The sequence below is a fragment of the Euleptes europaea genome, chromosome 17 (genome assembly GCF_029931775.1).
Source record: "Euleptes europaea isolate rEulEur1 chromosome 17, rEulEur1.hap1, whole genome shotgun sequence".
Lineage (NCBI taxonomy): Eukaryota > Metazoa > Chordata > Lepidosauria > Squamata > Sphaerodactylidae > Euleptes > Euleptes europaea.
Genome location: NC_079328.1, coordinates 33,170,838 through 33,196,037, shown reverse-complemented (window position 1 = coordinate 33,196,037; position 25,200 = coordinate 33,170,838). Strand labels below are relative to the sequence as shown.

General features: G+C 43.3%; 1 protein-coding gene across 2 annotated transcripts in view; it reads left to right on the top strand.

Moving 5' to 3' along the window:
• The window catches only part of CDH8 (cadherin 8), a 248,532-nt gene that overhangs the window by 145,611 nt on the left and 77,721 nt on the right, over nt 1–25,200 (top strand). For both annotated transcript variants that reach the window (XM_056862985.1, XM_056862986.1), the window contains exons 5-6: nt 9,894–10,081; nt 15,346–15,599. In XM_056862985.1, the coding sequence (XP_056718963.1) occupies nt 9,894–10,081; nt 15,346–15,599 (442 nt within the window). The remainder of the gene's footprint in view (nt 1–9,893; nt 10,082–15,345; nt 15,600–25,200) is intronic.

Here is a 25,200-nt window from a genome sequence, read left to right as displayed (position 1 = left end):
CTACTTGCCTAGTCCCTTTAACTGGAGATGCCGGGGATTGAACCTGGGACCTTCTGCATGCCAAGCAGATGCTCTACCACTGAGCCATGGCCCATCCTCCCCCCTCCCCCTCCCCATCCCACCCTGCATTCTCCCCTCCCCTTCTTTGTTAGTACCATTGTTCTTTCCAGCGTTTTTCTTCAATGCCACTTTTCATTATGGTTACACCTTGAGAGCAGATGGGTGACAGAACCTCTAAAAAGACATGTGTAGTTGATAAAAGAAATAAAGCAGTTACTAATTGGAGATGAGCGGAGGAAAGAAAAGTGAATGTGACTGGGTCTGGTTAATTGTTGATCTTTAATTCAAAATCCATATTTACTTCTATGGTTCCAGTGTACGTCTTGCTGGGTTAGGTTAAAATGAGTTGGCATCCTGCTGAGCTTTTCCTGCAGTGCTTTGTAGTCAGCATCAAAGAGGGAGGGGGGGAGGGAATTATAATGAGGGCTGGTTTTGTTTGAAATAGGTGTATTTTAATAGAGTTTTCGAGAGTAGCCGTCCAATAAGCTGACTGATCTTTCTGTCCTCTTTCTCTTTTGTTGTGCCAAGAAGATTAAAATATTGCAAGGAGGAGGAGGGGACTTCTAGATCGAGGAAAATATCTTAACAGTTGTTTTAAAAAGGGGAGGAGGAGAATGGTTTAGGTGCCTGAGGCCTATTCCTACGCAATTATCCATGTCGTTTATTTTAATAAAATAACAAAGATGATATTATGCCTCCCATGAGCTCAAGGCGCATCTCCCACCCATCTTTTATTATCATGTTTTTTTCTGTCAAAGAAAGGTGGCCTTCAAAAAGTTGAGTATCTGGGGTTTCAAAATCAGGATGGATTCAGCTGACTGACTGTCATGGAACTGTAAGTGCAACCATAGGACCTGTGGATGACAAAGGGATGAAAAGGTTGCTAACGGGAGATAGGTTGCATTCTTTGGGTCAGTTTTCAGTGTAGAAGATGTGGGGTGGTTACCCGCACTGGAGCCACAGTATTCTAAAAAGGATGTCGGAACAACAGAATCGTAATGAGAGATGATGTTTGAGGGCTGTTGGGCTAATTAAAAGCTCAAAGGTCACTAGATCTGGATGGCAAATATCAGAGGTTCCTTGAAGAACTCAGAAGCAAAACTGTTAATCTTCCAACAACAACAACACAAAAGTGTTGTCTGTCATTAAAATCAGCCTCCCTTCCAGAGGACTGGAATCAGGGGTGAAAGTCAGCTGGTAGGAAGTACTGGCCCTGACCTGGATAGCCCCAGACTAGCCTGATCTCGTCAGATCTCAGAAGCTATGCAGGGTTGGCCCTGGTTAGAATCTGGATGGGTGACCTCCAAGGACTACCAAGGTCATGACTCAGAGGCAGGCAATGGCAAATCACCTCCAAACATCTCTTGGCTTGAAAATCCTATGGGGTCACCATAAGTAATCTGTGACGAGTGCACACACACACACACACAATTGGGGAGGGGAGAAATTCAGGGAAGATACTGTTACCCACATTGATGCATGTGTCAGGCCTGTAACATGAAAAGCATCACCTACACGTGCAGAGTTGGATCATGTCACTGGTATAATTATTTGGGGTTCAACAACCTCATGTATATTTCAGTCCCAGTTTTGTGTAGCACATCAACTAGGAAGGAATATTGGGGCAGAGAGATATAATCTCAAAAACAAATACTCTTTATTCCCCTAACAAGATACAAGACTAAAAAGATGAAGTGCAAGGGAAAGCAGAGACATTAAACAATGTTGCAATAAAGCAGGATTCCCCAATGTAGTATCCATGGGCACCATGGCTCCTCCCACTATTTCACTTAGTGCCTGCCAAGCTTTGAGAATCTAGGGCTGGTTCCAAACAGTATTATTGGATATCATGGAAACGTCTGTCTTGATCTGATCCAACGGTCTAGATCAACCCATCATCTCCAGGTCCATGAAAAGAGTGATGCCCAGATGTGCAGACAGTTTAAGTTAATTGTGGGTAACAATGCACGTGTGATACGGAGCAAGGAGTCAAGAGTACATGGCAAAAAAACATCTTTCCTGGATGAGCATTTCCCTCCTACATGTGTGAGAAGCTCTAAATACTTGCATATATAAAGGAACGGATTTCATGCTTGTGAACTGTGCATTTGAAACCGGTCCTCCCCCACCCACCTTCTCATTATTTTATGAAATGCTAGACTTGTGTTTCTATATCAGGTTGTGTTACATCCCTGAGCTTGTGAAATAGCAGGACCCAACATAAGGTGACACGCTCCTTAATGATGCAAAAATCTATCGATGAGACTTCTCGGATGATCCCTATACCCATAATGCAGAGAGACACTTCTTTGAAGATGTGCAGCACACAGTTCTGAATCTGTAACTGGAAGGCCACTGTTGTCCACTTCTCGAGCTTTTCTAATTACTTTGCAGATTGCTACACTCAAGTCAAAGAGGTTTCGGTCAAAAGTACAAGATAAGCTAATAGTCTGTGCTCTAATCCCCATGCACACAGCAGTACAGTAAGGGAGGAAGTGTGAAGAAGCAGCCAGTCAACCGCTTCTAATTGGTAGCTTTGGTGGACAATTTTGGTAAAGAGGCTATTAAAGGAAATTAGTGCTGGTCTACAGCAACCAGTACCACTTCTACAGCCTGCAAGTACAGACCTGCTGCAATCGACGAGGCATCTTTGCTGACCTTGTGGCCAAGTTCCCAGGCAGTGTCCATGATGCACAGATCATCATTGTGTCTGGCTTCAACCAGCTACTGGCAGCCTGGATGCCAGGGGTCTGGTTGCTAGGTGTGTGCCTCTGTTCGAGGGCAGTGGCTGGCAGTGGGCACTGGCAGTGGGGGAGGTGAGAGATGGATGTTCTCCTGTCTGCCATAGGTGACTTAGGCTACTGTGTCTTCCCATGCCATATGCAAGGGATGAGCCAGTGGTCATTCAACCTGCAGCTACGTGGAAGCCTTCCCCCATGAGCAAAAGATTCTAGACCATCAGCAGCAGTTCCAGATGTTTTCCTCTGCCCTCCTTTGACATCATGCTGTTCCTTTGGAGCCATGCAGATCATTCACACTACAGCAATAGAAGGGTCACAGTTAAGCATCACCCCATGTCCTATAGGGATATGAGTGCTATTTGGGTGCAGTCCACAACCTGGACAACACCGGGAAACCTCATGTACAAGGCAAACCCAGCATGAGTTCACCTTGTACATGGAATTCCCAGATGTTACACATGAACACACATGAAGCTGCCTTATGCTGGATCAGACCCTTGGTCCATCAAAGTCAGTATTGTCTAATCAGACTGGCAGCAGCTCTCCAGGGTCTCAGGCAGAGGTCCTTCACATCACCTACTTGCCTAGTCCCTTTAACTGGAGATGCTGAGGATTGAACCTGGGACCCTCTGCATGCCAAGCAGATGCTCAACCACTGAGCCAGGCTCACCTCCAAAAGAACACATGAAGCTGCCTTATATTGACTCAGACCCTTAATCCATCAAAGTCAGTATTGTCTACTCAGACCGGCAGCAGCTCTCCAGGGTCCCAGGCAGAGGTCTTTCACATCACCTACATGCCTGGCCCCTTTAACTGGAAATGCCGGGGATTGAACCTGAAACTTTCTGCATGTCGAGCAGATGCTCTACCACAGAATCACAGCCCCTCCAATGGTTGAGCCATGTACTGTACCCATATAGTTTTCATAGCCCCCTGGGGTGAGCCACAGGGAACATTTAGTCTGATTCCAAGCTATTGTCCTGCCCAGCTAAAATATCTTTTTAAACTAATTGTTCACTCTACATACTGTAACTACATACTGTAACTAGATAATGTCAGCATTCCAGATCTACCAAGTGACTCTAGTCTAAATTGGTTTGCACGTTAGCTGTCACATCCAGTCAGTTAATTATTTAATTGAATTAGCATATTGTCCGTGAGTTGAAACAATTGTTGGCAGAAACAGAATGATAAAACCAGGTAACTCAGGCAATAAAGCTGGCAAAAACAAACCCCAAACAAAACACACACACATGCAGCAGTAATACAAATAAAACACTTGAAGTAAAACCATATGAAGTTTATAAAGTTATCTCTTCTTCTTTGATAGCTGATACAAGGATGGCATTGACACAGTATTGTTTTTTTTTTTAAGGCGTTGTTTCAATGGAATATTACAGAACAGGATAAAAATTCATAACATTAAATACATGAAACATTTTCAGTAAATTATAATGAACAGTGATGCAGGGTATTTTTTTCCAAAGCAGGACAGAAATATGTATTTATGGCTCGATTTTGAACAAATATTATCCTCCTGAGTCTTAAAAATAAGAACAACAAACTTTTGCTGCTTCTGGGTTCACTTGGGAAAAAAATGTAGAGGCACTTTATAAGATATGACGATATGTATCCCAACACTTTCCTTTTTTGGTTGTTTTTGTTTTGCCATCAAATCACAGCTGATTTATGATGACCCCATAGGCTTTTCAAGGCAAGGGACTGTTCAGAGGTGGCTTGCCATTGCCTGCTTCCATGTCACACCCTTGGTATTCCTTGGAGGTCTGCCATCCAAATACTAGCCAGGGTCAGGGTCGAGAGTGTGTGACTGGCCCAAGGTCATCCAGCAAGCTTCCATGGCACGAGTGAGGATTTGAACCTGGATTTCTCAGGTCCTAGTCCGACACCTTAACCACTGCACCACACTGGCTGTCTTAACACTTTACTACTAAGATTATGTCATAAGAATAGCTGTTTCATGTGAAAAGCTTGTATAAGAGTGCCACCTACATAAAATCTCAAGTCTATACTCAATTAATTCTGGAATAATGTCCACACTGTTAGGATGTGTGTGTGTGTGCAAACACCACACACACACACACACCCTTCTCCTATGGATATACAACAGGAGTCCCCAAACCTTTTGAGCCTACGGGAATCTTTGGAATTCTGCCACAAAATTGCTGCTACAAAATGTGGAACCAGTCAAAAAATGGTTTACCTTCGGTCACTCAGTTAACATGCTTATGTTGTGGCAGCTGCTGCCAAAGCAATGTGTTTTTTTTTTTAATCTACACAGCCAATCAAATATCCAGTGGCCATTCAGTAGTCTTGCTGGGCAAAAGCCCCACCTGGCCCTAACTACTTTCTAAAAACTCCTCATGGGCACCATCGGGTTGCCAGCACCGAATTGGGAAATACCTGGAGATTTTGGGGGCAAAGCCTGAGGAGGGAAGGTTTTGACGAGGGGGAGACTTCAGCGCCATAGAATTCACAGATTAAAAAAAATCTAAGCTAGAAAAGATATGGGACACGGGAAATAAAGGACAAATTTCTAAATTGTACCAACTAATATTGGAATATAATTTAGAAGAGGAAAGAGTTAAAACAGTAATGATATCATGGGCAAGAGATCTGGGTCATAATATAGAAATGGAAGAATGGGAGAGACTCTGGACGAAATAATATAAATTTACAATAGCCAGTAGCATAAAAGAAAATATGTATAAAATGTTCTATAGAGGATATACTACTCCAGTATTATTGGCAAAGATGGATAAAACAATCTCAGATAAATGTTGAAGATGTAAAGAGAGGAAAGGGACTTTCTACCATGTCTGGTGGACGTGCAGAAGAATCAAAAATTTTTTGGAAAAGGGTAATCATGGAAACAGGGAATATGATACAGAGCAATATAAAGAAAAAAACAGAAACTTATTTGTTAGGTTTATTCCCGAAAGATTTTAAAAAGGAAGATAAAGCAGTTTGTCAGTCTAGTTTTGCAGCAGCACTATTGATAATTGCTAAATCCTGGAAAGGGGAAAAAAAACTTCATATGAAAGATTGGAGAGACAAAATGACTTACTATATACAAATGGATAAAATTACAAATAGTTTGAAAGGAAAAGAAATATTTAAGAATCAATGGCAAAAACATTTATATATTGGGCAAAAATAGCAAAGGTAGATTTTACAAAAATGATGAAGGGGCTGTAAGTAAAACAAATAAGTTTAGGGTAAGATAAGTTAAAATATAAATATAAGAGATTAATCAATGGGAGTCGATCACGGTGAAGGGGGTGATGGGGGATGGAGGGTTATAAAATGGAGGTAATGGATAAAATGAGCATTACTATTTTTCTTTTTTGTTGTAACATTCAATCAATGTAATCCATCTTCTATGAAAATAATAAAAAAATGTATATAGAATCACCAGTGGGTGAATTATGGTCAAGGAGACGTACAAATGGAGTATGTGCCCTGTTTGACTGTCTGCATGCTACTGTCGGTTAGTCTGTCTTTATTGCATCAGCAAATAAGCTGTCTGACCTTCCAAAAGTTGTATCCAGCTACGGTTTCCTTCCCCCGCCCCCTTTCCAGGTATGAAGCATGCTGGATTAATCAGCAGTTGGCTATACATAGGGTTGCCATCTCTGGATTGGAAAATACCTGGATATTTTTGGGGCGGAGCCTGAGGAGGGCAGGGTTTGGGGAGGGGAGGGACTTCAATGCCACAGATCTAGAGATCAGTTGTCATAGCATGAGATCTCCAGTTAGTACCTGGAGGTTAGCAACCCTCGCTATACACCTGGTGGTCAACCTATCAGCAGGAAGTGGGCGGAGTTAGGACCTGATGGGGTTTCCTGATTCATAGTTCTGTACACCACCTCCGGCTTTTCTGAAAGCTCCGCTCGGTTGGCCCTAAAGGTCAAGTTCTTGACTTCATCCCTCACAGTTTTTCTGAAGGGAATCAATACCCCCCACCTTCTAATATGCAGAAAGACCAGAACGTTTTGTTCATTGATTCCATCCTGGGCACATGATGCCTTCCTACAGTTTTCAGATGCAAACCGATCGCCTCTTAGCCACTAATTGGCCCTGTCTTCACAAAAGTAGCTCACTTGTATGTTCCTGCATACCTCATTCAGAAATGGAAACTCTCTCTCCCAATTGTTTTTTCTAACCCATTAGAGAGAGAGAGAGAGACATTGAGAACACTCTGATTTCTTCCAGCAAACTCCCTTTCGTGGGGCAAGCTCTGGTCTGGGCACGAATGAAGCATAATTGATCAGCAAGTCATCTGTCAGCTCCCAGATAATGGAATCCTTTTTTATATGTGTAAGCACTCCCACTAAACACACTTTCTTGAAATGGATCACCTTCAGCACTTTATAAGCATTCACAAGTTCATAGCCAGCTGTAATCTATGCAAATCGTCCTCACAATTACAGTACATCAGGATACCAACAAATGTTTCCCCCCCCAAAAGGGAAAAAAAAGGGGGAATGAATAGGTTCCCATGCCGGCATTTAAGAGTATTTGACTCATCAGGTATGCATGCTTTTTGTCTGATTGGTTTCAGTGATAAGTAGTCCTGAAACTGATAATTTCACATCTTATCCATTTCTGAAACAAGGGAAATTACCAAGAAGCATGCATAATTAGCCCATCTGTAGATGTGTGCAGGAGCAAGAGGTTAGCCATGCTTTGCTGGTTTCCAGATCATTACTAAAAGTCAGAAAGAGATGTCATTAGAATGAGCAATTTTGATTCCTTCCCTGACTAATGAGAAACCTGAGATGTAATGCAAACGACTGTGTCAGAAACCCAATTGAAACCAGTTAAGGCTTCCTGGGATTTGAATTAGGGCTGCGCCAAACAGCCTTGAGAGATTGGGCTCATCTCATTACCAAAACTCTTTTCGCTTCCCTCGAAATCGCTCTGACGTTTCACCTGATCCTCAGGACCCCCAACTTCATTTCCAAGTTTGCTGTAGGAGAAATCCAGAGACAACTAAGGGTGGCAGACACCCCCTCCCCAAATTGTTGCATCTGCAATAGTTTGCAATTCTGTGGGTGAATGTGGCAGCATTTCAGTAAGACGCATAAGAATGAAATCAGTGTCAGCATCTGAAGATGTGAGCTGTGGCTCACAAAAGCTCCTACCCTGCCAGAAATTTTGATAGTCTTTAAGGTGCTACTGGACTCTTGCTCTTTTCTACTGCTACAGACAGACTAACATGGCTACCTGTTGTGATCTAGTGTCCTTTGGAATAACTGATTCAGACATCATGGTTTAGCAGCAGTTGCAGTCATAGTTGGCATCAACATAACATGAGGTGGGGCGGCTGCCAGGGTTTCTGGCAGGGACCACTGATGCTGACACCCTTACCCACACAGTTGCTAGTGCTCTACCTCCCATGTTCCCAGATGTACGTACTGCCCAGTGCCACCACTGGGTATGTTTAGCCTGAAGAGGAGAAGACTGAGAGGTGATATGATAACCATCTTCAAGTACTTGAAGGGCTGACATATAGAGGATGGTGCCAAGTTGTTTTCTGTTGCCCCAGAAGGTCAGACCAGCACCAACAGGTTGAAATTATGAGCATTAGGAAGAACTTTCTGACAGAGCGGTTCCACAGTGGAACAGGCTTCCTTAGGAGGTGGTGAGTTCTCCTTCCTTGGAGGTTTTTAAGCAGAGGCAATGCTGAGTCTATGACCTTAGGCAGATCATCAGAGGGAAGGCATCTTGGCCATCTTCTGGGCATGGAGTAGGGGGTCACTGAGGGTGTGGGGAAGAGGTAGTTGTGAATTTCCTGCATTGTGCAGTGGGTTGGACTAGATGACTCTGATGGATCCTTTGCAACTCTATGATTCTACCAGGGAAAGAGCGGCAGGCAGCTGTGAGTGTGGGCATTGGGAGGGCTCATGAGTGAGCAGAGAAGGACACACAGGCAGGTGGGAGGTGTGCAGGTGAGTGAGAGGGGTATGAAGAGGGGGCCTGGTGATAGGCAGAGGAGGAGATGAGGCCCTGGGGACTCTTTGCCCAGCCTCTCCCCCTGAGACCTGAAACTGCCCCTGGTTGCAGTTATAAGAAATGATCAGGGCAGTCAAAACATAATCCTCTTATTTCATAATAAGCCAATCCCCTACCCCTCATGTAGGGTTGCCAGCTCTGGGATGGGAAATACTTGGATATTTGGTGGGTAGAGCCTGAGGAGGGCGGGGTTTGGGGAGGGGAGGGACTTCAGGGGGGTCTACTGCCACAGAGTCCACCTTCCAGTGTGAACTGAACTCTGATGCCTGGAAATCAGTTTTAATAGTGGGAGATCTCCAGCTACCACCTGGAGGTTGGTGGATCTACCCATATGAATATAAAATTTGCTCACTGGGGAAAGCTGCAGCTATAATCTAGTGTTCTGTAAAGCTTGTTTGCTGGAGGGAAATAATATTAAAATAATTTATGGATACCCCCCCCCTAAAAAAAAAACCCATAAAGAACAATGTTGGCACATTTGCCAACAATGAAACAATGAAAATAAACTGGAGTTCAGGTGGCATACTGGATTGCTGTAACAAACCCAAAATGACTTCCAGAGGAATAAGAGAATGGGGGGGGGGATGGGTGGAAGGGTGGAGCCGACATAAAGGGTGGGTGAGGAACCAGAAGAAGAAAGGGAAAACTGCCAGAGGATGGGAATTCGAGGTGGATCCAGCCAAGGGGGAAAATCCATCATTTTATGTGGGTTTTACAGCCTATAATTGCGAAGATATGTCAAAAAAGTCTGGGTAGGCTACTGAAAATTCACTTTTTCTTCTTCTTTTGGGGCTGAAAATAGCCAAATATTTTATGTTAAGTTCTCCACCCTGCCATATAGGAAAAGTAACAACGTAAGTCCACACCACACCATTCCCAATGTATGCATTATTCCATGAACACATTAAGCAACTTCTGAGTAAATAAAGCAGTCAACAGATGACTGTGATAACTTGTGAGTCTCAGATAGCCTCTTTCGGGAAATGAAGAAAAAGAATGTGCAATCAGATTTAATATTTCCATGTGTGTGTGTGTGTGTTTTTTTCCCCCTCTCAGGTTTGTATCATTTTTCAGTATTGGAAGACATTGCTATTGGCGATCCAATAGGAAGGGTTAAAGCAAATGACCTGGATATTGGCGAGAATGCTAGATCGTTCTATGATATTATTGAAGGAGATGGAATGGATATATTTGAAATCACCTCCGACTCCCAGACTCAGGAAGGCATTCTTAGATTGAGAAAGGTAAATGACAACAAAATGAAATATTGTGGTTGTGGATCTTGGTGTTGCTTCTCTGAGACATGAAGTGTCTCCATGCTTTGATGCAAGGAATGTCAACAGGCTTCTAAGAGTGTAACTCTGATTCGGATGACATTGCAAAGTCGTGTGTGTGTGTTTATGTGTGTTCTGTCATTCTGGCTGGAGCCACATGCTTTGGATATTCTTCAATCATGTCATAATCCTTCAGCATTCAGATGACTTGGAAAGCTAAATTACTGATGGAGCACGGCATGTAACATGAGGCAGGCTTTGCTTCCCAGTGTGTACATATCTCTTTCTTTCACCTTACCATTGCTTGAGGTGAAACAGGTTCTTCAGGATTCTGAAACAGTCCCAAAAATGAGATATTATTGACAGGAGCATGGATTCCGCTTTTAAGAGCTAGCATGGTATAGTGATTAAGAGCAATGGTTTGGAACAGGGGACTCTAATCTGGAGAACCGGGTTTGATTCCCCACTCCTCCACATGAGCAGTGGACATTAATTTGATGAACCGGGTTGGTTTCCCCACTCCTACACATGAAGCCAGCTGGGTGACCTTGGGCTAATCACAGCTTTCTTTGAGCTCTCTCAGCCTCACCTACCTCACAGGGTGTCTGTTATGGGGAGGGGAAGGGAACATGACTGTAAGCTAGTTTGATTCTTCCTTAAGTGGTAGAGAAAGTTGGCACATAAAGACAAACTCTTCTCCTCCTCCTCCTCCTCCTCCTTCTTCTTCTTCATTCTCTTAAAAGAAGAAAAAATCTATGCTTCAAATCTGTGTCAAACCTCACTTTCCAGTCGACACCATTCCTTCTGCAGCTTTTCTCTATTCATAGTTCTCGAGGATTCTGGCTCTCTGCTGTGTGCCAGCTGTTCCTTTCTCTCCCAGCATGCCTATGGCTTTCTGTACTGCTGGATTTTGTAGTGAGCACCAAAGGAGCCCTCGCAACCCATTCTATTGCTTGGTGCTGTTACATCTGTATCAGATGTTCTGAGCTGCACCGCAAACATCAAGGCTAAAGAAAAGGGTCACAATATAGCCAAAGTGAAGCCCTGCAAAGCCCTGCTTATTTCAGTGAGAAGATCTATGCTGTTAAAGCGATGGAAACTGAAAAGCCCATAAGGTGCAGTCAGTACTTTTGCACCTTGAAGCCCGGACTTCTGCTATAAGCCTAGCTCCTGCCTGTTTGGATGCAGGAACTGCCTTTGGGCCTAAGGTTGCCATCCCCGCCCCCCACTGCCAATCAGCTGGCCAGCGGGGGGGGGGGGGGCTAACCAGCAGCACGTGGCTTCACCAGCAGGACCCTCTGGTATTTGGGCTCAAACTGTATGGTAAAAATGGCTTCTACCATAAAGTTTTTTTGCCCAATTAACAGAGTGTCCCTGTGTTGCCAGTGATATGATGACGTTACTTCCAGCAAGCGCCGGAAGTGACATCGCTGCATTGATAGCAATGATGCTGAGATGCTGGTGTAGGCCTCCCCTGCTACCGGTATGTCCCCCCTGCTGGCAACCCTGTTTAGGCACCAACCTCATTTCAAAATGGAGCATAAGTCTATTATATTGTGCTGAACAGCTGTTGTGCAGCCTATGAAATGCTGGTTGGGAAAACCAGTTTAGACAGTCCCATCCAACCAAGTCAGGCTCTAGCTCATGAAGCTGCTCCTCCCTGTTCACCCTTAATAGGCCATTGTAAAAACAGCTGGTCACTTGAGGGCTAAAAAGGAATGTTGGGGTTTCATCTTGTTCTCAGTGAGGTTGTTTAGGCCCTAAACATCATTGGCAAGACTAGTACATATTGTGTGTTGCAAGTTAGACTGGGAAGCAACTGATCCATCTAGGGTCAGAGGAATTTGCCCAGCAAAAACACCTTTGTTTGAGCAGAGCCAGGCAGTTGGGGAGGGAATTTCCCTCACTGCTGGGCTTCGTCACTTGACCTTCATGCTAATTGGTATTGTAGAATTGTGTTAATAATCAGCACAGGTACGGGCAGGCAAGGATGAGAGAGGAACAGTGGCTGTGTCATTCTGCTTTTGGAACCAGGGAGGGGGTTGGCCAAATGCTAGCAACCTATTGGTCATCCCATTGCAGAAGCTGCTCTAAAGGTGCACATTGTTTTTAGAATGTAAGAAAGGCCATGCTGGATCAGACCAAGGCCCATCAAGTCCAGCAGTCTGTTCACACAGTGGCCAACCAGTTGCCTCTAGGAAGCTCATAAACAAGACAACTGCAGCAGCATTATCCTGCCTGTGTTCAAAGCACCTAATATAATAGGCATGCTCCTCTGATCCTGGAGAGAATAGGTATGCTTCATGACTAGTATCCGTTTTTACTAGTAGCCATGAATACACCTCTCCTCCATGAACATGCCTACTCCCCTCTTCAAGCCTTCCAAGTTGGCAGCCATCGCCACACCCAGGGGCAGGGAATTTTGACTGGGTGCATAGCCTCAACCTGCCTCAAACCTTAACAATTGTGTATTGTTTAGGGTTTCCAGCACTGCCTCACCGAATGCTAGGAGATTTTGAGGGAGATGTCTGGGGTGGATGAAGTTTGTAGAAGATGTGACATCATTTCTGGGTGACACTCTAGGAATTGTCCCTAATTGCTTTGGCAAAGGCCATAGAGATATGGGGAAATTCTTGGAGTGCCATTATGGAGACCATTTTCCAGCCATTTTTTTCTCCCACTCCTCAAATTCTCAAGGGTAGGATATTGGGGCTGAGGGTGAGGGTTTACCTGCTACAAGCAGGCAAGTGGCAAATCTAGATGGTTGTCCTTTAAAAAAAAAAATCCAAATACCAATGTAAATTAAATAATATATGTAGAAATAATCCTAGACCTGCAGTCATACAATGGAGAACAGATTTTCAGTGTAATGTTCAGAGAAGCAGGCCGACGAATGCTTAGGGTTGGTGTCATTTTGAATTTGAAATAGCGAAAATGATACAGGATATGTGATTGGCAAATTGTGAATATGCTGATTTACAGACACCGATTCATAAGTACAAATGGTTAGTAATTTCTGAGTCGGCAGAGAGGCAAGTGCTTGTCATGTTTACTCAAAATCGCAAAGTCCCATTAGAGCTGAATTCATATCTTTTAAAAAATCAACACAATTTTTGAAAGTAAGAATATATATTTAAGCTTTCAGACTTCCTGAAAGAGTTCTGTGATTTCTATTTGTGTTCTTGGTATTTGCATTGCAGATTTAAGCTTCTGTGTCATTTTCTTTCTCTCCCTCTCTATTTTTTTTTTTTTTTTTGGTCTTTTCCACGGGACATTGTAATGCAAATTTGCATATCTTTCCAAAGCCTGACAAATTTGCATGCCTGAAATTTTAATCATTGTGAGGCATGAGAAGGTTAGATTGTGAATATACATGTAGAGATGTTCCTGTGGTTGCAGCAGAGAGGAATCTTGGATTATCATAAAAATGACAACGGAAGATTCTTAAAAAAAAAAAAAAAAACTGCAAAGCAACCTCCTCCACCCCCCGCCCAATCTGCCATTTTACATTTAATATTTGCAGCTACAACTCATTGGCATGTGTGTCCATGAAATGAATACATATTAATATTCACAATTTGTCATAGTGTACCGAAATTTTGTGCATATCTGGGATTTTTTTCACTATTTTTTTCCTGCTCCAGATTACTACACATGACACTAGAATTTGTTTAATTGTGCATCATCTTGTATGTTCAGTCCCTGCCCTCTCCCCAATCTCACAATATTCTCAAACTTCCTGTTGCTTTGGGGTCACTTATTCGCAACAGCAAATGATGTAATTCAATCTGCATACCCTTCTCAGAGTTAGCTGCATTTTTTGAATGGGAACACAAAGCGCAACTAAACCATGTGATAACAACAGTACAGTTCTGCATTGCAAAAGAATTGTGTTTCCTGTAGCAGATGTATTTTCAAAGCATGTGATGGCACCATACAGAAAATGCATAAATGGACATATTTCTTTAAAAAAATAGCATCTTTTAGGGTCACAAGGTAAAATATATCCTATCATTTATCTAATTGCAACCACTTTCTGGATTTGCTGCACAATGGGACACTTCAAAAATATGTAAACAATCAAACCTTAAAGTTTCACAATGCCAACATATATCTAGTGCTGAATATATCTAACACATCCCATTTTATAAAGTGTTAGGTTCCCTTGGAACTGAACTTTGTAAAAATTCACTTAGATCTAATAATACAATATTAGAAAGGGTTTTTTTTTTAGATCAGATTCATTCCAGTTGTCTGTTGAATTTTCCATATAACTCGGCATGTTGCATACAACCTTAATCCTCTACTGTTTTCAGCTATTTCAGATTTGTCCCACAAAATAGAATAATTACATCCCCCCCCCCTCCCCGGCGTTGTTCTCTGTACAACCACTTAATTTTCATGGATCTAGCCCAGGAAAACATCCTGGAAGACTGTGTTCTCAAAAGTTAGCTTTAAAGTTACAACAGTGCGCTCATACTGCTATGTACAAGTACTGTTAATGCAGGATTAACATAGAAAGCCCAAATCAAATGCACGTTCGAAATTTGCATAGCTGTCCAATTTAAGCCAAAGCTGGTTTTAAGCGCCACAAGTCGAAATGCTCGTATCCTTTTTGTTGTCTTTTGTAAATATAGCAAAAGATAAAGCTACATGACAGCTACTGCAAGGCACATATATTCTCATAAACCGTGGTGAATCTGATGTATAGTAATATTCCTTTTTTATATACGATTAGATCTAAATTGTTCTGAATAATGCCTTTCCACAATAATTTCCAATTCTGTACACTGTCCGCACACTTCCACAAGTAGTAAAATTTTTACACTGCGAGTTAAGGCTTTTTTTCCCTGCCTTTACTCCTTATCTTCAGCTAACAGAATACTGATTAGGTGCGTGATTAGTATGCAAGCCATGCCATTAGCAGTTAAAAAAAATTACATGGTGAAGGCTGAATATTGATGGTACCCTCAATGAGAGTTTGTGTGCATGTTCCTAGTTTAAAAAAACACCAAAGACAAAGGACTCCGGGTTTCATTGAGGCTTGTCCAATAAATAGGTATCAATAACCTGGAAAATTTACAGGCCAGAGCAAAAGGAGTGAGAAGTGAGTGCTTTAAAACGCAGCGACTGTGGTTGGAATGCAGAGCAATTTTGTCTCTTGGCATCCGTATGTGTTTGTTGTGCTGCTGCGGCTGCTAGCAAAAGACATTTATCTTTGTCCATTTTAACAGCCCCTGGACTATGAGGCCAAAAAATCCTATACTATGAAGATCGAGGCAACCAACGTTCATATTGATCAACGTTTCATCAGTGTGGGGCCCTTCAAGGATACGGCAACAATCAAGATCTTGGTAGAGGATGCTGATGAACCGCCCATCTTTTCGTCACCGGATTATCTACTAGAAGTGCATGAAAATGCCGCCATTGACTCTGTCATTGGTCAGGTGACTGCTCATGACCCTGATGTAACGTCAAGCGCCATAAGGTACTGATAATTTAAAATCACCTTTTAAAAAATGAGGAGCCCTGATGGATCAAACCAATAGTCCATCTAATCCAGCATCCTGTTTTCAACAGTGACCCACAAATAGAGACCAAAGTGTTCTCTTGTGGTGTAGTGGTAAAGAGTGGTGGTTTGGAGCGGTGGACTCTGCTCTGGAGTACCGGGTTTGATTCCCCGCTCCTCCACATGAGTGGCGGAGGCTATTCTGGTGAACTGAATTTGTTTCCCCACGCCTACACATGAAGCCACCTGGGTGACCTTGGGCTAGTCACAGCTCTCTCAGCCCTACTTACCTCACAGGATGTCTGTTGTGGGGAGGGGAAGGGAAGGTGATTGTAAGCCGGTTTGATTCTTCCTTAAGTGGTAGAGAAAGTCTACATAAAAACCAACTCTTCTTCTTGTTAATTCCCTGTACTTGGTATTCAGAAGTATGTTACCTCTGACCATGTAGGTTTCAGTTACTCATAACAGGTAATTGATCTGCCATTTTTTAGGAATGTACCTAGTTCTCTCCTTCCCCTAACAGCCACTATTGTGTCTATCCTCCATGAATTTGTCTTGGCTCCTTTTAAGGCTACCTTACAATAAGGGTTAGCACCAAATTCCACCTCAGTGAGTTCTAAAATTTAACCACTTGGTGCTTTACCCCTGCACAGGTTGCTGTTAAAGATCTTCCTTTGATGTAAAATGTCAGTGCAGTGGCTTTTGTTCTTCCTGTTTGCTCACATTTATATCATTTCTGGGTTCAATGTTTGGGGAGGAGGGTGGAGCCAGCAATTACCCGAATACCTATTTTGTTGTGTTAGGATACATTGAATCAAGTAATATTCAAAATTAAAATTCTTTGTTCATCTAACTATCTGGTCATATTCACCCGCCCTGAGCCTGGCCTCGGTCAGGGACTGAGGACGGGCTAGAAATCAAAATAAATAAATTGGACAAACGGTGACCCTTTCATTTTAAAGGATGCCATCCCAGATTACAAAAGTCAATTGCTTCCTTGGAAACAACCTTATTTATTTGATTTTATTTATTAACAAGAAAGGAAATTACAATAATGTGGACATATCTCCTTTTTTCTTCCTGTTCCTCCGAGATTCATCAGCACATATGTTTGGCTATCCAAAAAAATAAGCTTAGACAATCATCACTGTGGTCTTTTGTTTTTTTGTGTATTGAGAGGCAAATTAGAGAACGCAGAAACAAACAAAACAAAAAGGTTTGAACAGACACGTAAGCAATAGACCAAAAGCCTATCAGTTTTCATGACCAAACAGGAGTTTGTTCATGATGAGCACAAACCTAGTTGTGTTGTGATGAGTGTCATGAACAGGTAGTAGGGCTGCCAAGGGGAAGTAAGGACCATAGGTGGAAGAAAAGCTTACCAGCATTGCAAGTGTGGTGTATCACGTTTGGGGAAAACCTGGAAGTGACCAAGGTAGCTCTAGGAATCACTGGAAACTCTGTGGTAAAAACAAAGCAGAAGTGATGTCATCACTAGGGTTGCCAGGTGCCTCTTCACCACCGGCGGGATATTTTGGGGGCGGAGTCTGAGGAGGGCGGGGTTTGAGGAGGGGAGGGAGTTCAATGCCATAGTGTCCAATTGCCAAAACGGCCATTTTCTCCAGGTAAACTGATCTCTATCGGCTGGAGATCTGTTGTAATAGCAGGAGATCTCCAGCTAAAACCTAGAGGTTGGCAACCCTAGTCATCACATTTGCGGCTACTCTCCCCCCACCTATTATGACCACAACCCCAATCTTCCACCTGGTTGCTAGACTCAGCCTAAGGTTGGAAGGTCCCTTTTAGCCATCGGTGGGAGGTTTTGGGGGCAGAGCTTGAGGAGGGCAGGGTTTGGGGAGGGGAGGGACTTCAATGCCACAGAGTCCAATTGCCAAAGCAGCCATTTTCTCCAGGTGAACTGATTTTTATCGGGTTGGAGATCAGTTGTAATAGCAGATCTCCAGCTAGTACCTGGAGGTGGGCGACCCTAGCTCAGCCTGGCAACCCTAACAGGCAGGGTGACAGTTTTCGCCAGCTCTAACAGTGAAATGTTAATAAAATTGAGAGTTTATGAGAGCTTTTTTCCCCCTTCAAAATGCAGAGGTGTAGCAGAGCTCAACAAAATAGTGGCGCTCAGCCTGATTAGGCTTACTGGTTCTTGTATTGTGCACAGTCATGGGACATACAGAATCCTATCTCTTGCTGTGTTTTGACTTATTCACCTCTGTTGGTGATTTCCTCCCCCCCTGCAATGGATTCAAATGTCTGTGTTTTCTTAAGTGATCATTTTATGCATGTGACAAACAGTCTCTAGCCCAAGAAAGCTTATGCCACAATGAATCTGTCATTCTCAAAGATGTCACAAGACTCTTTGCTGTTTTCATTTGCATAATAACATTAAAATGACTAGAAAATGACAAGGGAATGGGGAGGGGAAGTTCTCCGATTCCCCGGCCTTTGGCACTTTCCTGGTTTTTAATTGCTTTGAAAAATGTGAAGCTTCCCTCTGCTTCATGAGAATGGTCCCTTTACCAAATTCTTTGAAGCTGCTGCTTCTGCAACTGGATTATGCAATCCTCAGGGTTGATCAGATAAAAATCCTTGTGAGGGGGGAATGTTGTGAGAGGGAAGAAAACAATACTAGAGGTAGGAAATAACTCTTAGAGGATTGTTATCTGTTGTTTCAGGCTTTTTTATTTTCAGAGATTTATTTATTAGTAGGGTTGCCAACCTCCAGGTACTAGCTGGAGATCTCCTGCTATTACAACTGATCTCCAGGCAATAGAGATCCGTTCACCTGGAGAAAATGGTTGCTTTGGCAATTGGACTCTATGGCATTGAAGTCCCTCCCCTCCCCAAATGCTGCCCTCCTCAGGCTCTGCCCCAAAAACCTCCCGCTGGTGGCAAAGAGGGACCTGGCAATCCTATTTATTAGTTAGGAGTATGAATGTTGCTCTGGAGATGAGGTTTGGGGACAGTTGTGGTGAACTGGGGCAAGGAGATAGGATGGAGCACATTTTATGAATCAGCTTGACAATAGAGGTGTAACATTGGTCATCTATGGTTCACAATGTTGAGTTGGGTGATCCCATAGGGTTTTCAATGCAAAAGACCAACAGATGTGGTTTGCCATTGTCTTCCTTTGCATAGTGACCCTGGAGTTCCTTAGTGATTTCCCATCCAAATATTAACCAGGGCAGACCCTGCTTAGCTTCTGTGATCTGATGAGACTTGGCTAGCCTGGACCATCCAGGTCAGGGCTGATGGAGTTACACTCCCCTTGAAAAGCCAGGTTTACAGCCTGGGAATGCTACTCAACATAGCAGACCCCTTAGAAAACTGGGTGGCTGCAGTGGTCCAGAGTGCTTCTGCCCAGCTTTGACTAATGTGTCAACTGCATCCCACTCCTGGGTCAGTCAGATCTAGCCACAGGGATCCATGCCTTAGTTACATCTAGACTGGACTATTGTAATGCACTCTATTTGGGGCTACCCTTGAAGAGTGTGTGGAAGAATGCTGCTGCTAGACTGCTGGTCTAGGCCAGCTATTAGGACCATGTGACCCTGAAATTACAGCAATTGCACTGGCTACCAATTCACTCCTGAGCCTAATTCAAGGTGCTAGTTTTGACCTTTAAAACCCTTGGGACTGCCTTCTCCCATATGTTCTTGTGTGGCAACACAGGTCCTCCTGACTGTCCCACTGATCAAAGAAGCTTGTTTGGTGGGTATACATGACAGGGCCTTTTCAGGGGCAGCCCCACAATTATGGAACAACCTCTCCAGGAAGGTGCACCTGGGGGTTAACAACACTATCTCCATCCCAAGAACGAGCAATTCCAGGCCAGTTACCAAGCAATGAAGCTATAACCTTTGCTATCTCAAGAAAGTCAGTAAGTCACTAAGAATCATGAGACAAACGGGGTTGGATCCTCTGTTGGAAGATTAATGATCCAAGGTTTCTTGTTCCAGAGGAAGTCTCCACCATTACTGGAATGGAACCTTTGGATCCAACCCAGATCAGCTTGAGAAGACAGAAGAACTAAGAAATGGCTAAGTGGATACATTTAAGGTCCATGAGGGATTCCCTTGGCTAGATGCCTGGAAACTGAGCCAGGGAGGAGGAAGTCTGGTGTTGTTGAAATCTATTGGACGGAGAACTGAATGGGAATCCTGAGCCAACATTCCTGTACTTCAAGCAATGATCCCATAATTTATTCTATAGGGCTGTCTCAAATATATGTTTGAATTTTCAGACCACTTCGACTTTTCAATGGTGTTTTCTTACGAGGTGGTTAGCTCAGTCATCATGCAGTTTGCAGCTGACAAGCACACTCATTCCATGCCATATTACTAACAAAGACACATGATCCATGCAGCTACCTGATACTGAATCAGACCCTTTGTTCATCAAGGTCAGTACTTCCTCCTCAGACTCTCAGCAGCTCTCCAGAAGCTTAGATGGAGTTTTTTCACATCACCTTCCACCTGCCCCCTTTAACTGGAGATGCCAGGGATTGGACATCGGACCCCTCCCAAACACTTTCAAATCCTCAGGGTTTCCCCATTCTTCCCCTGTTTCAGGTTAAACATGGGCAACCAGGCAAAGAAGCCACCATTAGCCCCAGAGTTGTTCACAGATGTTCCCTGGAAGTGAAATTTTGTGGCAAATTTGGAAATATCTGCTTGGATGAAATCTCAGAGTAATTATGTGCAAAGCCAAAAAAATCAATAAATAAAAATTAGTAATTCATAATGTTTCTTGAGGATGTACAGTACATCACTACATTGCTACCAAATTTTGCCTCATATTTCAAGCAAAATACCTAAAGGTTTTGTATTAGCACCGTTTTTCAAAGGACTGAGGCAGGATCTCAGAAATCAGATACCATCGCTTCCTATTTCAGAGGCCTTTTTCAACTAACGAAACGCCATGCGATTTCAGGATAATCTAGACCTTCAAAATCCAGGAAGATGAGGGGAAGCACCTACATAAGATTGCCAACTCCAGGTTTGGAAATACCTGGAGATTTAAGGGTGGAGCCTGGGGGTGTGGGGTTTAGGGAGGGGAGGGACCTCAGTAGGGTATGACACCATACAGTCCACCCGTATAGTGATAAAGCAGCCATTTTCTTCAGGAGAAGTGGAATAAATGTTTTAAATCAATAAATAATAAATAGATAAGCAAAGTATGTAAATAATAAATAGATAAGCAATGTATTACAGATAAGATGTAATTATGCGAGATCTCCAGCCGCCCATGTGGAGGTTGGCAGCCCTGTCTACAGTACAACCAAGGAACTTTAAAATGAAGTGTTGACTAGTCAGTCACCATCTTCCAAAGACAAAGAAAGCAAGGAAATCAAGTACTAGTAGGAGAACTTGCAGGATGACTAGCCATGCTGGGCTAAGTTATGTCATTCCCGACAATACATTTTTCTTAGCCCAAAAGCTTACGATCAAGTGTGTGTGTGTGTGTGTGTAAAGTGCCGTCAAGTCGCAGCCGACTTATGGCGACCCCTTTTGGGGGGGGGGGGTTTGTGGCAAGAGACTAACAGAGGTGGTTTGCCAGTGCCTTCCTCTGCACGCACAGCAATCTTGGTATTCCTTGGTGGTCTCCCATCCAAATACTAACCAGGGCTGACCCTGCTTAGCTTCTGAGATCTGACGAGATCAGGTTAGCCTGGGCCATCCAGGATCAAGTGAGGAAAAGTAAATGTTTGAAACAAGAAGAAGAAGAAGAAGAAGAGATGGTTTTTATACTCTGCTTTTCTCTACCGTGGAAGCCTTAAAGCAGCTTACAATTGCCTTCCCTTCCCCACCCCACAACAGGTGAGAGATAGGTGGGGCTGAGAGAGTTCGACAAGAACTGTGCCTGGCCCAAGGTCACCCAGCAGGTTTCATGTGGAGGAGAGGGGAATCGAATCCAGTTCTCCAGATCAGAGTCTGCTGCTCATGTGGAGGAGTGGGAAATCAAACCTGGCTCTCCAGATTAGAGTCTGCTGCTCTTTACCAACCACTACACAATGCTGGCTTACTTCCCTTGCAGCTTTTTTTACCCTTAAATGCAGAAACCATCAGGTCATCTGCCTCTGCATCAGACACCCCTTTCCCCTCCGAAGAAAATAAAAACAATCGTCCGCCCAGAGTATTTTTTTGTTATCCTCAGTAGAAGCAAATCATTTTCTTAATTCACAGCAGGCCCTGAAATCCTAGCTATAATATTTTTTTGTTCTGCTTTCCTGATGTGTGGTTGTTTATCTCAGTCACCTGGTAACATACCCTCTCTGGTTGGCATTACTGAGATACGGTGATTTACGGCATCAATATTGTGATTCACATCTCAGCAGGGGAAAGGAAAAAAAAAAGGGAGGTGATTTTCATGCCAAATGCTGTTGTAGACGTTCATTTACATCAACCCCAAACAGGAGGAAAGGGGTGGGAGAGACTGAAGAGGCAGAGAAGTAAGGCTGCTGGGAATCAGATCCGAATCCGCCCTGGAGTCTTCAGCTAAAGAAATGTATGATCACACCACCTATTTCCTCCAGCACTCTGTCTCAAAAGCTAACAACAAAGTCCCAATAACCTGTGGTGTTACTAAGGCAATTTTCAAGGTTATCATTTACCCAGATATTTGTGGTTCCATTTTTATAGAAATGTGTGTTTTATGTATTGCTCGCATGCCTGACAGCGTGTCCCCATTAAAAAGAGCTATAATGTCATTACCAAGACAAGGTAGCAGCAAACAAACTATTTGTTCCCCAACTTTATAAGACTGCAGACCTCAGGTATTCACGTAGATGTGTTTTACATTGTGCGCGGCATATATTAATTGAGAGTTAAAAGGGCTTTACCTCCTTTACCTTCTTCCACACTTGTAAATCTGTTTCATTTCTGTTGAGGAATTGTTCTTTTTGTTTAATATGTTTTGGTGCCGAAAGTCAATACAAAACCCCTCACAAAAACCTAGTTTTTTTTTTTTATCACAATGAAGACTGTAAATAGAATTACATCAAGGGAGACATTTATTTACGTAGCAAAAGAAAATCAATACGAAAGATTACTTCAGGCCACGCATACGAATCAAAGTGCACTTTTTTAAAATTAAACGGAATCCTATTCTGTTTCTTATATATTTTATTACAAACATAATAAAACTGAAGAGATCCAAACTAACTTTTTGTTTGCTTACAAACATAAATAAGTGCAATTCAAATGAACAATTTAAATTAAATAAAACATCGTTCAGCCCAAAAACATACCCTGACAAGACAGACTAAGACATTCTGTGTCAAGGTGAAGAGGTGCCCTAGCACTACTAAAAGTGGTAATTTACTAATTTTAGGTTGTTGGTTGGTTGGTCGGTTTATTTATTTAAGACCCCTTGTAACCTGAGGCCCCAAACTGTGGGTTTACTTAGCCTGCACATAAATCTAGCTTTACCAGCATGAGAGCCAGTGTGGTGTAGTGGTTAAGAGTGGTGATGTAGGACTTACAACAAACAGGCTGTGATTGTTCCTGAACTGGCCAAATCAATGTTGTTATTTTTGAATAAGCAAAGCTTGTGTAACTAGTTTAGCCTCGAGGTCTTGTTCACCGTCAGAATTCATTTCAGGTCACTGTGTGCTTGCAGTGTACTGAACTTCTCCTCCCATCTCTCCAGATCAAAGATTTAGCATTTCAGCTGCTTTAAGGCCTTCACATAGGGAGGGAAGACAGCATGGTATTATGGTTGCCAACCTCCAGGTAGTAGGTGGAAATCTCCTGGGATTACAACTGATCTCCAGCTGATAGAAATCAGTTCACCTGGAGAAAATGGCTGGCCACTTAGGAAGGTGGACTCTATGGCATCACACCCCATTGAAGTCCCTCCCCTCCCCAAACCCCACCCTCCTAAGGCTCCGCCTTGAATTTCTCCCGGTGTTTCTCAACCCAGAGCTGGCAACCCTACGCGGTATAGCTCAATCTCATCAGATCTCAGAAGCTAAGCAGGCTTGGTACTTGGAAGGGAGACCACCAAGGAAGACTCTGCAGAGAAAGGCAGTGGCAAAACCACCTCTGCTTCTTACTTGCCTTGAAAGCCCCTTGCCAGGGATGCCATAAGTAGGGTTGCCAGCCTCCAGGTGGTGGCTGGAGATCTCCCGCTGTTACAACTGATCTCCAGGTGACAGAGATCAGTTCCCCTGGAGAAAATGACCATTTTGGAATGTGAACTCTATGGCATTATATATTTTATGTATGGATGTAATCTTTACACCCAAGAAATAATTGTCTTACAATGTTCAGTGGCTAGAAGTTTAGATTCTCTGACCTGAATGGGCCAGACTAGCCCACTCTCATCAGATCTTAACAGCTAAGAAGGGTCAGTCTTGGCTGGTACTTGGATGGGAGACTACCAAGGAAGTCCAGGGTTGCCACACAGACACAGGCAATGGCAAACCATCTCTGAACATCTCTTGCCTTGAAAACTGTACAGTCACCATAAGCTGCCTGTGACTTGACAGCACTTTTACCACCAGTAGTTTAGATGGTGTTTAGAAGAAGAAGAGTTTGTTTTTATATGCCGACTTTCTCTACCTTTTAAGGGAGACTCAAACCAATTTACAATCACTTTCCCTTCCCCTCCCCACAACAGACACCCTGTGAGGTAGGTGGGCCTGATAGAGCTTTAACAGAGCTGTAACTTGTCCAAGGTCACCCAGCTGGCTTTGTGTGTAAGAGTGGGGAAACAAATCCAGTTCACCAGATTAGTGTCTGCCACTCACGTGGAGGAGGGAGGAACCAAACCCGGTTCTCCAGATCAGACCCCACTGCTCCAAACCACCACTCTTAACCACTACACCACGCTGGCTTTAAAAAGATTCATTCAAGCAGGCAAGTCCATCTATGACACTGCTAAACAAAACCTCCATATTCAGCAACGGTATATCTCTGAATACCATATCTTAAGAATAAACCACCGGGCGGGGGGTGAGGGCGGAATCGTCATCTTCCTGTCTTGCTTGTGAACTCCTGAAAGCTGCTGTTGACAACAGAATAAAGGACTAGCTGGGGCATGATCTGATCTAACCGAGCAATCCTCGTGTCTTCATATCCGTGCCTTCTCGGCTCCATCTACGGTGTGAGATCTCTAACTCAGTTTGATGCTTTCCACTAATTCATCTCTTCATGCTGAGGCAGAATGCTGAACAGATGCAAAACAGTTGCGGCAGGATGTTGCGAGGCGCCATACCTAGGCACAATAGTCATTACAGTCTCTTATATAAATTCACGGCTAGGATTTAGTGAAGCCTTTCAAAGCTGTGACTGCTGTACTGTATCAGTACTTTCCAATCTCTCCCTCTCCCCTCTCTCATTGTGCTTGACCCGTCAGAAATTGGAAGGCTTAATTTTCCAGTTTGGTTTCTTTTACAAGTAATGCATTAATAAAACAACTATATGAAAATGGACCGACATAAAAGCTTTCCCGGAGATCTGGTGCGGAGTCCTAAATCACCATTTTGTTTAATGCACCGCTGGAACAATTTACTGCAGCTCTTTCTTGTTAGTCAAGCTGGCTTCTGTGTTTAGGCTGCATAATG